Source organism: Morus notabilis, unplaced genomic scaffold, assembly GCF_000414095.1.
Source record: "Morus notabilis unplaced genomic scaffold, ASM41409v2 Scaffold1784, whole genome shotgun sequence".
NCBI lineage: Eukaryota > Viridiplantae > Streptophyta > Magnoliopsida > Rosales > Moraceae > Morus > Morus notabilis.
Window position 1 is genome coordinate 3,593 of NW_010367900.1, and position 14,873 is coordinate 18,465.

At 34.2% G+C, this 14,873-nt stretch overlaps 1 protein-coding gene and 1 pseudogene across 1 annotated transcript; both read right to left on the minus strand.

Moving 5' to 3' along the window:
* Window positions 1–6,638: 6,638 nt before the first annotated feature.
* LOC112094561 (G-type lectin S-receptor-like serine/threonine-protein kinase At4g27290) lies at window positions 6,639–11,877 on the minus strand. Its single transcript, XM_024175766.1, has 7 exons — window positions 10,537–11,877; window positions 8,973–9,098; window positions 8,104–8,261; window positions 7,774–7,984; window positions 7,441–7,678; window positions 7,170–7,320; window positions 6,639–7,064 (listed from the first exon to the last, which is right to left on the minus strand). The coding sequence occupies exons 1-7, from the start codon at window positions 11,771–11,773 to the stop codon at window positions 6,744–6,746; spliced, it is 2,442 nt and encodes an 813-aa protein (XP_024031534.1). The 5' UTR covers window positions 11,774–11,877; the 3' UTR covers window positions 6,639–6,743.
* A 1,372-nt stretch (window positions 11,878–13,249) lies between these two features.
* The window catches only part of LOC112094562, a 12,733-nt pseudogene continuing 11,109 nt past the window's right edge, over window positions 13,250–14,873 (minus strand).

Consider the following 14,873-nt stretch of genomic DNA (forward strand, 5'->3'; position numbering starts at 1 on the left):
AGAATTTAGGAATACATATATTAATTCCATAAATCCTCCATTCACAATATAACATAATATTTTCTAAGAAAATCCTTGGCTTAAAAATACATGAATTGTATTATTTAAGGTCTGGAATTTTCTCAATCATTACATTAAGTTTCTGTTGAAACTGCTAAAAATTATACTGACTGTAGGTAAGTAACTTAGCCGACAGGAAATTCTAGTTTCTGACGATTCCTTTTCAACTGCTTATTTACAATTTAATATTAATTCCCGACTACTTAGGGATCACATTAAATTCTCACTCGCGTAATATCTTAAACTGTTTCAAGTCTTGAAATTAATTCTAGACTGAATAAATTCTAAATTTAACTTTTCTGCATTAAATCTCGGGAATGACGCTGTTTCTGACGGTGTCAAATCCCGAGCTCACATTGTACCCTTCTACTATGGGTATTTATCTTCTGACTTTAACCTAGCTGTCTGGCAATTAAGGATTTTCTCTTCTTTTAAAATGTTAGTGCTTTTTTTTTATACGCTGCTAACATCATGTTGTGTTTGAAGATTCTTGAAATTAAGATTCTCAAACTATACTTGTACTGAAAATTATTCCGCCTTAAAGTACGACGAGAATTTATCGATCGAATTTACTTGATCGAAAACATGAACTTAACATGAAATCTGCTACAGAATTTAGGAATACATATATTAATTCCATAAATCCTTCAGTCACGTAATATTTGTCTAAGAAAATCCTTGGCTTAAATACATAAATTGTATTATTTAAGGTCTGGGATTTTCTCAGTCATTACAGCCGCACCCTCTTGCGTGTTGTTGACAAAATTTGTGCCATTTTTCAGCTCTTGATCAATATGGATGGCTAATTTTGGACCCTTGGATGAGTTTGATTGAGATTTTCCCCATGTTTAAGCATACTTAAGTAAAAAAAAAAAACTCTAGTTCCCAACTTGGAGAGGATAAGAGGCACAAAAGTTCCTAGAGAGAGTAGCTTGGAGTTGGAGATTCTTGAAGAATGCTTGGGAGAGATTTTTGAAGATTTGAAGACTTGAAGCTCATCTCCACAAGAGTTTTCTCTTCCTTCTCCCTTTTCTTTATAGTTTTTTTTTTTTTTTTAGTTTTTCTTCTTGAATTTGTGATTATGGTTATGGATTCCACTATGTTGAGCTAGATTATTATTCTAGGGCTTGATGTATCTTTATTTGAACTGTGTTTTGATTATCTTGTCAATTGTTAGATAAATTCCATCTTAATTTGTTTATGTTTTTTTATGCTTAAAGTTTCTAATTTATGTGGCCAATGAGTTAGATAATTTTAGATTGTGATTTTGATGCTCAGGAGAGATTGATTTTATAGTCTGAAATTGAGAAACATAGTCTAGGTTGTTGTGAGTACGGGAAGAGATTAACACTCAAATAATCTCATTGAGAGTCTAAGGTACCAAGACCTCTAATGGGCCCGTTTTGCTGCAAACAGTTGCTGCCCAGTTTTTTAAGCAATTTTGGACAGCTTTGCAATGTTTTGAAAAACGACTTAAAACTTGTATTTAGGGTTAAAATTGAGTTTTTTCACAATCACAGAAAAATGTTCTAAACATCGAGAATTACAAGTTTAAACTTAAGGTAACTGAAAAATCTCACTCTATAATGCTCGTTTACAGGTTTAAAGTAACCGGAAATTAACTTAATCACGAAAAAGCTTTTGCTAAATATAAACATACCATACATAACCAATCAAGATAACCTCAAAACATACAAAACTACAATAAAAGTCACACACCCTTATTACAAACTATTTCTTCAAGAACCACAAATTACATTAATGGATTCTCAAACTTAAACTTTACTAAAAAGGAAGGAGAGGTTAAGGGTTTACCCTTAAAGACCAATATAAATTGACTCCTCCTAGCCTCTCTGATCACCTTCTTCTTCCTCTAAGGTTTGCTAATGTCTTGGAATTAGAAGAGTGGAAGAAAATTTGAGGACTAGAGGGGCCATTTTGTGTGGGACTAAGAGACAATAATGAGAGCAAATGGGAGAAAAGTGGTGCTTGGTTTATTTAGGTTCTACTTATAGACTTTTTCCTAATCTTGATTTAGCTCTTGATTAAGTGGCTTAAGCTAAGTTAATTAGAAAATTTACAGTCTGATACTAATCCCTGAATAATTCAATTTCGAATTAAATTCTTAATCGCGAAAAACTTTCGCATTGTTTCAAGTCTTAAAAATTTATTTCTAAACTACTTAAAATCTAGACATCACTTTTTATGTATTATATCTTCGAATGACACTGTTACCAACGGTCTCTATTCTTGAGCTTAGATAGCATTTTTTGGTACTCGCGTGACTTCAATTTAATTGTTCGGCAATTAAGGATTTCTCAAATGTCAGAGCATTTCTCGACATGCTACTAATATCGTACTATGCTAAAAAATTCTTATAATTAAAATTCTCAAGCTATTCATGGATTGAATTTCCTTCCGCCTAAAACTGCGGTGAGAATTATCAACCGTATTTACTTGATCATAAAACATGATCTTAACATAAAATTTACTACAAAATTTTAGAATACTGATATTAATTCCATAAATTCTTCAATCAGAAAATATAACATGATATTTAAAAAAAAAATCATTAACTTAAATACGTAAATTACATTATTTAATTTTAAAATTTTTTCAGTAATTTTAGTTATTTTGACACAGAGTACATTATCACGCCCTAGGAAGGAAAAGCTATGAAACACTTGCGAGCTAGGAATAGTGCCATCCGTTGAAAAAGTCTAAGACGAACACATAAGGAAAATCACGTCTCCAACCAAATTTATCAACGTGATCAATGAAAATATGTGAACAATTTTCCTTAAGACTTTTTCAGAGTTATTTGGCAAGCTTTTGTATGGTTAGATAAATTAATCCTTGCATTGGAAAACAACGACGACAAAAAAGTGACCAATCTACATTGGTGAAATCTGACGACTAAACTCCCCCTAGATGCTTCACTAGCTCTAACACAAAACAGAGAAAATTGTTGTAGTCATAGTTAAAAGAAAAATGTTGCATAACTCTATAGGAATATATCTCCACACTCCCTGCGAGAGAGTGGACCCCAATACTTGTGGGACTCATGTAGGATCCACCTTTTATAAGAGAGTGAGGATTGAAAATTATAAAGGTATAGTAAGGAACAAATGAAAATTAACTAATAGTCACAACTCACATGTCCTAGAAGATTGAGGCTATGATCAAGATGTTCAAACTCTTTGTTCTTCTTCCCAGTCACTATCTCTAAAATTATGACACTAAAGTTAAAACATCAGATTTAACTGAAAAGTGCCCATCTTCTGGAGACATATAACCACTACATCCAAGCAAAATAGAGAAATGAAGCCCATAATGCTTGGACAACTATATAAGGTTCATAAGAAGTGTTAATTTAACACTACAAGAAACAGGGCTATTAGTGACGACAAAAAGTCGTTGCAACAAATGCAAAGTCGTCGCAAATGAAGTTTTAGCGACCACTTATCGTCGCAAACCTGTCGCCGTAATTGATTCGTAGCAAAAACAATTTCTACGACGACAAGCAGTCATCGCAATTATATTTGCGACGACAATCGTCGCAAATGAGTCGCTGCAATTATTTCGTCGGTTACATCGTTAAGATGACATGGCATTGACTTTTTGCAATGACATTTTTCAAATTCTATCGTCGCAAAAGATGCAGATTTAGCTGACGTGGCTTATATTTTTTGCGACCACATTTGTCGTCGCAAATAATATTTTAATATTTTATTTATTTATTATTATTTTACTAATTAATGTTGTATATTACTATATATTTAAACCCATTATTAAATATAATTCATGATATAATAATAATAATAATAATAAATTAAATAAAAGGAAATAAATAATATAAAATATAAATAAAAATTATTATTGTAAAAAGTAATTAATAAAATAAAATAAAAATGTAATTATAGTTGAAATGTGCGGAAATATAAATTGTTATGTTAATAAAAATCTAATCTCCTAAATTAGCAGCATCACTAGAATCATCGTCGTTATCATCAGAAGGATTCAGAGGCAGATGACCTGAACGGACATACAACACAGGAGGAGTAACCGCTGGAAAACTCATGTTGGGGTGCATTTGAGTGATGAAATCATGCATCATTCTGACGCTCTCGTACAACTGGAGGTTTTGCTGGTAACTCTGTTGCAAGTATTCTTCTACGTTTGGGTCAGAACATGTCATAGAAGATCTTGCTGAGCGTGAGCCAGATGAAGACGCATCCCCTCGATAAAATTTTTGTGGGAGTGTGCGACCCACTCCAGTCTTGTGTCCTCTGCAGGTGCCCAAAAATTGCTCCATAATATCCTCCTCATTAACCGTTCCTGCTGCGGATGATCCAGAAGTAGCAAACTGCATCTGGATCTGCGTTTCTCTTTCTCCCTCCATTCGATGCTACAAATATTATAAGAAAAATAATTAAATACATAATGCGATTTAAATAAAAAAATATAATTAAACATTACGACTATACTTACAAAAGTCTGCTCAGCTTGGGGATTAACCCAAGTTTCCCCATGATGATGCATGTCCCCCCAGTTATCGATGACAGACATCGGCTGTTGAGTCCATGTGGTAGACTGTATAGTAGTTTAAATGTATATGAATATAGTGTAATCGATTACCAAATTAACATTTATATTGAATAAATTATTAATAAATACTTACTTTCTTCTCGCGATGTTGGGAGTACGACAGCCGACCATGAAAACTCGACCACTTTTGGTTGCTACGATTAAGTTATTGATCCCCGAATTTTTCTATTTATGATTACATTCAGCGTATGTAAAATTAACCTTTATTATATATAATAAAACAACATACAAAAGAGATTTAATTACTTGAAACTTGTCGGACATGAATCTATCACAGCAACGACCCCAATGATCTAGATTCCTGAGGTTTTTGGGAGGGTGGGCCCTAACTGCACTCTCATTTTGTGAACCACCAAGATCTTTAAAATAGTCACGGAGGTCGCTTTTCCAATCCTTATAACATTTTGCAGTCTTCCTGTCGACCACAGACCTAAGTATACCATCGGCGCGTTCAAAATCGAGGTTAAATCATTCTAGTAATACAATATAAACATGTTAAATCATTTTATTATATTAAAATTTAGATTAAATTAAAAAATAATGAAGTTGAATAATTTATACACATAGCGGTTCTTGGAATTCGGTGGGCTGAAAAAGCCTAATTCGAACTTTTCCCCTGTGGAGATTAGAGTTTGGCAGATGTCTAGGAGAGTCTGGTTTGGTTTTAATGTGTCATCAGCTGCTAAGGAATTGATGAAGCAGATAAGAGAGAAAAATAAAATGATTTTCGATGAGCTTCATTGATCGTGTATAGTTGTATGAGAGGGAATCAAAGTACAAGTAGTTACTGAGAGGCTATTCTATGTTCCCCTTCTTTTTCTTTTTTAATTTCTTTTCACTCTCTCTGTTTTTTTTTTTTTTTTTTTTTTTTTTTTTTTTTTTAATTTTCTTTTTTCTATTGAAGTTTTTTAGGAATGAGAAAGGTTGACTTTTCTATCGTGGAGCTTTCTTACCCAATAAAGTTTCAATATAAACAAATGTAAAGGTGATTCCAAAGTCAAGTACCAAACTGAAAAGAATATAAAATGGACAAGAGGATATTAGGTCATCAATCATTATCAATATCCATATTATTATAATTATTTTTAAATTTTGAATTGACCGTGTATATTAATTTTGCTTTCATACTATTTGTTTCCAGGGAGAAAAAAAAAAAAAAAAAAAAACGTCATACTATTTGATGAAGGTAAAATGATTTTTTTTTGTCAACAGTAAAATAAGTACAGAACCAGTCACTAGGGAGCCATTAATTCAAGAACAACTAAGAACAAAAGCATTTTAGTCCCAGAAGGGCAATCCAAGGGAAGCCCGAAAACCTGGAAAATGATCTTCAGCGTCTATCTTCTTGTGCAAAACCTGCTATTCAATCAAAGAAACATCTCCAAGGAGGAATAAATGGCTGATACAGAGATTTACCCCCCAAACACTGAATGGAATTCAATAGAAGTACTAAGAAAAGCTTGCTTGGTTTGCTTGCTATACATAGCACCATCCGTTGAAAATGTCCAAACCCACTCTTGTATATATCCATTTGTATTTTTGGTCAATGTGATAATCAATAAAATACGTGAACAAGTTTTCTTAGGACTTTTCTCAAATTTGCGTGCCTAGGACTTGGCAAGATTGTTGTTGGCATAGAAAATTAATATGTGGACTGAAAAAGAACAATAACAAGAACAAAAAATGTAACCAATGTCTTATTCAGTGAGGAAGATAGCTAGCTTTCCCACAAACAAATGCATTAGTGACAACTTACGACTAAATTCTCCTTGGATGCTTCACTCGATGGTAAAAAACAGAAAACAAGAAGGAAATAAAAAAATAATGAAATAATAAAAAAACTTTCATATTCACAACTACAAGTATAGAAACTGTTTTGTTTTCATCTAAATGAGTATGATGATTGGGCAACACAAATAATAATAATAATAATAATAATAATAATAATAATAATAAAGAATATGGGAACATTTCTAATTTAAACAAAAACTCCTAATAATTAGTGCAGACCAAGGAAATCTTTCTCATTGCATCAATTCGACCATCTTCTTCTTTCTTCTTTTTCCTTTTTATTTTTATCTTCCCTGTAATTTTGTAACGGTTACATCAGTAGATACATTATTTGGCTTATTCAATGATGATGATGATGATGATGAACCAGCTAACTCTGTAAAACTTCTTTCAGTGTAAAATCCAGGTAGTTTAGGTTGGAGAAGGGAAACATTTTCACTATCCAACATTAAGAGAACGGATGACATTAAGGGCCTGTCTTCTGGGAGCTTTTGCACACACAATAGTCCTACTTGGATACATCTCAACACTTCAGATGCAGGAACATTCTCCATCAAAACATCTATAAGCTCCATGGGTCTGCCCTCAATCCATAGTTTCCATGCCTAAGACAAATCAATTCTTAATTTAGGAATCACATAGTACAATTTAGAAAGACATAGTAATTAAGTAAGGAACAAAGGAAAATTAACTAAGAAGTCTCAACTCACATGTCCTAAAAGATTGAGCTTATGATCAGGATGTTCAAAGCTTTGGTTCTTCCTCCCACTCACTATCTCTAAAACCATGACACCGAAGCTAAAGACATCCGATTTCACTGAAAAGTACCCATCTATTATGTACTCTGGAGACATATATCCACTACATGCAAGCATAAAAGAGAAATAAATCCCACAATACTTGACAACTGTATAACGTTGTATGATACGGATATTATACGCATGTAGAGAAGGAAAACAAGTAGAGAGATATTGAACTTACTAGGTACCAACTATTCTCTTAGTATTTACTCCAGTTTGGTCACCTCCAAGTATTCTTGCCAAACCAAAGTCCGATATCTTAGGGTTAATCTCACTATCTAAAAGAATATTATTAGCTTTAAGATCTCTGTGAATAATTCTCAATCTTGAATCTCGATGAAGATAAAGAAGTCCGCGAGCAATCCCCACAATAATATCAAAGCGCTTCTTCCAATCAAGAGCTGTTTCCCTTGTTTGATCTGTTGCCAATTAAATTGCATTAGGTTAAATGTCAATATTTTAGACTGTAGGCACAAATAATATGAAATAGCTCAAATTTTGTAGGGTGGCTAACTGAATATGTATAAGTCCAAGCTCTTTTTAGGCATGAACTCATAGATTAACATCCTTTCTTCTTTATGAATACAGCACCCCAACAGCCTAACAAGATTCCGGTGCTGAAGTTTGGAAATCAAGGTAACCTCATTCGTGAACTCCACAAACCCTTGTCCAGAATATTTAGAAAGTCTTTTTACTGCTATTTCTTGTCCAGATGAGAGTACACCCTATAAAAAATTCATGTTGTTTGCTCAAAGATATTTAAGAAAATACACATGAGGAAGAATTGAGATTGTCTATCTTTCAATGAAGCTAATTGATCATGTTGTATAAAACATTAAGGTACCTTGTAAACAGGACCAAAACCGCCCTCACCAATTTTATTTGTGAAGGAGAAGTTGTTGGTAGCATTGTCAATAGTATCTAAGCCAAATAAAGGTAGCTCTAGATCTTCCTCCAGAAGGTTAGGATCCTGATCTTCATTTGTGTTGATTATTGTTTCCTCTGCAAAACCAGGGAAATTATATTCCAAGTTCTGTTCATGTGATCAATACAATTCTTCTCATGGCACATTTATTTTCTGTTTAGACATGTCAAATGTGTAGATATTTATGCTAGTTATCAACCAATTATATTTATACCATTCTACTGAAAGAAAATAAATAAAAAATAAAAAAAGAACCATATATTGCATTTGCATTATGCCAAAAAAAAAAAATCTTTGCAGTTGGAAAGAACTACATTCACATTATGTGCTCTTATATAATAAATAACTTCGACGGACAAAGCATTTTTATATAATTGCAAAGTGTATTGTTCAAGATGTAATTAGGGCCAAGCGACGATGAGAGTAGTTGCCGTATCCTTATCAGAATCCTTGTATCCCATATGGTCAATTTTTTTACTTGATTCAACCAAAAATGTTCATTTTTCATGAAATTAAAAAGCCTGATAAAGTTTGAAGAAGAAACAAAATCACAAGTTTTACTGCTGTTTTAGTCTATATCTTAATGAACTTTTCAACTGATTACTTTTTTGGGAGTTTCTGTGATAACACCAAATCCAAACAATTGTATAGTATGTACTTATATATTGGACTACAGAGTATAAACAAAAAATATTGTTCTTTAAACTTGTTATGTTGCCAGATGCTCAGTAGTCATTTACTTTTAAGATATTATGTCTTGTTCTTCAAACGGAAGAAAAATATCTTACCTTCGTTTATACGGGAACAGGATGTCCTCTTACAGATGAGATATCCACCCGCTAAACAAACTAGAAGAAACCCCAAAATTGCTGATATGATCACCGCAATCCTTTTGCCATTGTCTGATTCAGTGACTATAAACAACCACAACATATTGAAATGAATGAATGAAGGACATGTTTAGCAATCTGTAATGGAATAATATTCATGAGAAAGGTAGTGAATTTGAAAAGGAAACGAAAGGAATGAAAATGAGTATCATTGATTCTCTTTTCTGTTATTTACTTATTAGAATGTGGAATTAAAAACAAAATAATTCCTTAATGAGATGATCAATGTAATTACATACACGTAAATATGAACTTATTAAAGGTGTATAACTAAAATTTGTATTCGTTAACCTTTAACCCGAAATCATTAGTTAAAAGATGCAAGGATTTGTATTTTCTTTTCTTATTTTTTATAATGTGTGGGGCCAGCACCAAACTACTATTCTTAATTTTATAAGTACACAAATAATTAAATGGGAATGGAAACACAGGTTTACCCTTTTCCTTTCATGTGTAGTAACTGTAGCTAAAAAAATAATCAAAACATAAGCATAACATAGAAGAAACTTTTAAATGTTAAATGAATTAATTGTAAGAATATAATTTTTTTTTTTTTTAAAGATGGAATAAAGAATATGTAAGGTCAACGAACGTGTGCTACAATGTCAAGACACGGGGACATTTGATAACGTGCTTTTTATTGACTTTTCAAAACATCTCCTGGGGCGGCCCCGGAGCGGCCCCGGTGCGGCCCCGGGACGGCCCCGAGGGCCCCGGGGCGGCCCCGGTACGGCCCCGTTTGGCCCATCACATGCCAAATGGGAGGCACGTGACAGGCCAAATGGGAGGCCCGTCACGTGCCGAACGTTGGGCCCGCGAAGGGCCCACTGGACCAAATGAAATGGACTTTTTGTGGGCTGTTTCGCGGGCTTGGGCCGGGCCGAATAAGGGCCGTGCCGCGGGCTTACGAAGCTTTTTCCACTTCAGAGTTTAAAAAAAAAAAAGAAAAGAAAAAGAATCAAAGAGACCATATATAAGAAACAATGAAAGAGGCTTCGAGTAGATTCGCCAGTTAGAAATACTACTAAAGTTTATATATACACATTTGAATTTTCCTTAGAATATAATTATTTCGAGTACATGAGAATTCATTAACAACAAATTAAGCAAGTTTTGGGGTTGCAACATCCAAAAAATTCTCTGTGCAAAACCCCAAGAAGAAAGAGTTAGCATTGTGTTCTTAGGAATATTGTTTCCATTGAAGCTCAAGAAAAAAAAAAAAAAAAAAAAAAAAAAAAAAAAAAAAAAACCCCTTAACTATTTACGGGTCTGATTTTCTTAAAGATGTATATCTGGCTAGAATCCAACGGCTTTTAAAAACAAAATCCAAAAAACTCAAAGTTCACTAAATGGCATAGTACGCTAGTTATCAGAAATAAGATGTGTAGCAGTCGATATAAGTTTTTAATTACTCTGTATTTTAAACTTAGTAATGAAAACTGAGAAGCAAAATTAGTCTTACCAAATTCAGAAGCAGCCATTCTGATGTACAGATCCTGCCCATCATCGCTCAAAAGTTTCATATCAAGCAACTCCCCAGACCACACCACACAACCACCAAGCCGAGCCACAGCATAAGCCACACAAGAGCAGGCACTCCTACAAATCAACTCACACTCCTCCTTCCTCACCACCGTCCCGTTCACCGTAAAATCCGAACCGTACGGCAACTTTAACTGTGAAAACTTCTTGAACCCCTCGCTAGCGCTGCAGTTCAAGCGTGTCTTTAGCACACATCCACTGCCAAAATCCATCGCATCCCACTCTTCCTGTACTTTTGGAACAAACCCAGTTGGGCAATGGCAACTAGGGGTGACACTGCTGTCACAGATACCATTATGACCACAGCGCGGAAAGTTGTCACAGTCGTCTCTCTGCACCGCGTAGATGCTAACCCACTCACCTCTCTCGTTGTTCCACCGGAGCTGCTCAGGAGAACCCGACGGTTTTAACCAGAATCTGGTTACCGTGGAATTATTGGCGTCGTCGAAAGTAAAATAGATATGGGTTTCATTAACAAGATAGGTGGCTTTAAAGAACGAATTGTCTTGGTCTTTGCCTGGTCGGACACCATTCCAAGGCCCATTTCTGTATAAGATATCTTTGCCTTTGCGCAAAAGTACCTGAGGAAGCTTACGAGGGTCTACTTCGTATGTGAAGATTCCGGTGGATGGATCTTGGGAGCTGTTCCAGGAGGTTAGCTTCCAATTTTGACCCGTTACAAAGTCCCGACCTAGCTTCATGCCTGATACGAGCGAATCACAGGGATGGTCGAAACTCTGCCACGCGTAGTTTTCGTTGTTACCATCTTTAACCACGAGGTTTCCGGTGTTCAAGAGCTGCAAAGTTGGATCTTTCGCTGATGAATTTGAGGACCATACAGGGTCCTCTGTTTTGTTGCTGAGGATTACTACGTTTCCGGTTTCGGTGATTTTAAGGACGCCTGAAAAGTCTGTGAGAGGGTTGTTTCTGTTGGCGACCCAGACGGCTGTGAGTTCAGCAACATTCATGAACCATATTCCCACGTATCGGATTGTAGAATTCTGTGGACCGAAAAAGCCTAATTTGAATTTTTCGCCGGCGGAGACCAAAGTTTGGCCGTCTAGGAGAGTTTGGTTTAGTTTTAAGGTGTCACCAGCTGCTAAGGAACTGTGGAAGCAGATAAGAGAGAAGAAGAATATGATTTTAATGGGTTTCATTGGTTATGTGTATAGTTGTATCGTGAAAGCGAATCAGAGTACAACTGAGAGGCAAGGTTTTTCTGTGTTTTCTTCTCCGTGTTTTTTGTTTCTTTCACGCATCTTTTAAGTTAAAATTCTCTCCTTTCATACGTTCTATCTGAAAGAGGAAGCTTGACTGGTCTAATATACGTTTTATAAAATGAAGTTGGAAGAAACTAATATATAGTGTGTAGATCCTAAAGTCATATATACCAAATCAAATAATATAATATAGACAAGTGGATGAATATTATGATTTATAAATTACTATCATATCAACGGTGTTATTATTATTTATTATTTTGGAATGGACCGTGTAAATGAATTTTTCTTTGCCATCTTTGTCACCGTGATACTTGTGAGAGAATAAATGGTCATTTTTAATTTACTAGGAAGCCATTCTTAATTTACTGACCCTTGGAAACCAGGAAAAGGACAGATTAACAGAGTTCCCTAATTCAAGCACAGTTAAAAACAAAGGCCAATTAAGTTCCAAAAAGGCAATGGCCAATGAGTGCTAGCTCCCAGGAAAACACCCTAAAAGCTGGAAAAATGATCTTCAGTGCCATCTTCGAGGAGCGATAAATGGGTGATAAAGAGATTTACATTTTACACCGGAAACACTGATGAGATTCAATACAAATACTATGAAAAGCTTGCATGATTGCTACACAAGCGCCATCCGTTGAAAAAGTCCAAACCAACTCCTGTCTCCATGTTTATTTGGTCAATATAAGAATCATTGACATATATTTACAATTTTTATTTGGACTATTTAAAAGCAGCTGACTTTGGGAACCAATCTGTATTCAGCGTGTAAGATAGCTTCCCCACATACAATGCATTGTTGACGACTCAATTTCTTCTCAGATGCTTCACTCGATCATATAAAATAGAAAAAAAAAAAAAAAAAACTGCCTTATTCATAGTTATCTATCACACGTAAACTAACTACGTTGACTTCATCTAGAAGAGTACTATGATTAGAAGATACATAAGAATAAAAAAGAATATTGGAATGTTCCTAATTTCAACAAAAACTCTAAGGGGCCGTTCACTTCGTAGATTACACTCGAGTAAGCCTAACTCGAGTGTGAAATTGGGCCGAGTTATGCGTTCACTAAACGCAACTTGAATTTCAAACTCGAATCGGTGAGTTTCACTCATCTCTCATTTTTTCATTACTCAAATTTAGTTCTACAGTGCTACTTGCCTCTACAGAAAAGGACATTTCTTTGTAATTAGAGTTTGGCTTTAGTACAAGTGAACACAAAACTCAAATTTTAAATGTCAAATCAATTTCCTCCTAAACACTTCACTCAAAGTCCAAACTAAACTCAAATTTTTTGCAACTCAAATCAACAAATTTGAATTAGTGAAGTGAATGCGCCCTAAGAATTAATGTAGAACAACAATTTGATCATCTTATTTTTTTCTTCTTTTTCTTTTTCCATTTTATTTCTTTCTCCCTTGTAATGTTGTAACTGTTAAGTGAGTAGAAATACGATTTGGCTTATTCAATAATGATGATGAAGAATCAGTTGTCTCTGTAAAAGTTCCTTCGGTGTAAAATCCAGGTAGCTTAGGTTGAGGCAAGAAAGAAAATTCATTATCCAACATGAAGAGAACGGAGGACACATCAATGGCCTCTCTTTAGGGCGCTTTTGAACATACAATAATTCTACTTTGATACATCTCAACACTTCTGATGTAGGAACATTCTCCATCAAAACATCAATGAACTCCATGGCCCTGCCTTCATCCATAGTTTCCATGCCTAAAACAAATCAAGAATTAATATAGGAATAAATATAATAAAAATGAGAAAAACATAATAAAAAAGGAACATAAAGTAAAATTAACTACCAAGTCTTAACTCACATGTCCTAAAAGATTGAGATTATGCTGAGAATGTTCAAATCCTCTGTTCTTCTTGCCACTCACTATCTCCAAAACCATGACACCAAAGCTAAAGATGTCAGATTTCAACGAAAAGTGCATGTCGATTACGTATTCTAGAGACAAATAACCACTACATCCAAGCAAAGCGAACAAAGGAGTCAGTTTAATGTTTGACAACTATATATAAGGTTGATACAAAATGGAAATTGCACTTGAGTAGCAAAGAAACACAATTAGATGCATTTTGAACTTACTATGTACCAACTACTCTCTTAGTATTTACTTGAGTTGTATGGTCACCTCCAAATATTCTTGCCAACCTAAAGTCTGATATCTTAGGGTTAATCTCACAATCTAAGTGAGTGTTACTGACTTTAAGATCTCTATGAATAATTCTCATCCTTGAATCTCAATGGAGATAAAAAAGTCCTCGAGCCATCCCTACTATAATATCAAAGCAGATTTGACTGTGATATCTGCTTTTATAAAAAAAAGTCCTCGACCCAACGATTTCACGGAAGAATATGATTACATCACTACAATTTCATAGAGTTGATTTTGAAAGAAGATTTGACTTGTGACGACCCTCCTATGAGGCCGCCACTGTAACTTAAACTTTAACTTGTACTTACTGGGGTTTCTTAAAATATGCGGAACATTTTTTTTTTTTTTTATATAAGAAGGAATACTTTCATAATTTGTAACAATAATTTCAAATAAGTGAATCACTAAATTTCTTAAAGCTTTTCTTAATTTTAGTTAAGATAAAACCTTTTAGGAATATCCTTCAAATGGAATAGCATTTGAACTCTTGTTTTAAATACTCTTTAAAAGCTTTTCTAAAACTAGTCATTTCAATCGGCCATCTCATTTGACTTTAAAACAGATTTCGTGAGAAATCTTAAATTCAAGTACATCTTAAAGTCCTTCTAAAATTACTCATTTAAATCGTCATGTTTAAAATTCATTTATTTGTTGCATGTACTGTTGCAACGTTCTAAAACTTAAATACTCAAAACTAGGGTTGTTAGTTACAACCTTGGTTTTCTTAACATACATATGTACGTATACTTTTTAAACATACATACTTGAAACTTTTGAATCATATAGACATATACATGATTTTTCTTAAACTTACTGCGGAAAATAACTGCGTGAGCGGTATCCATTCCCATCT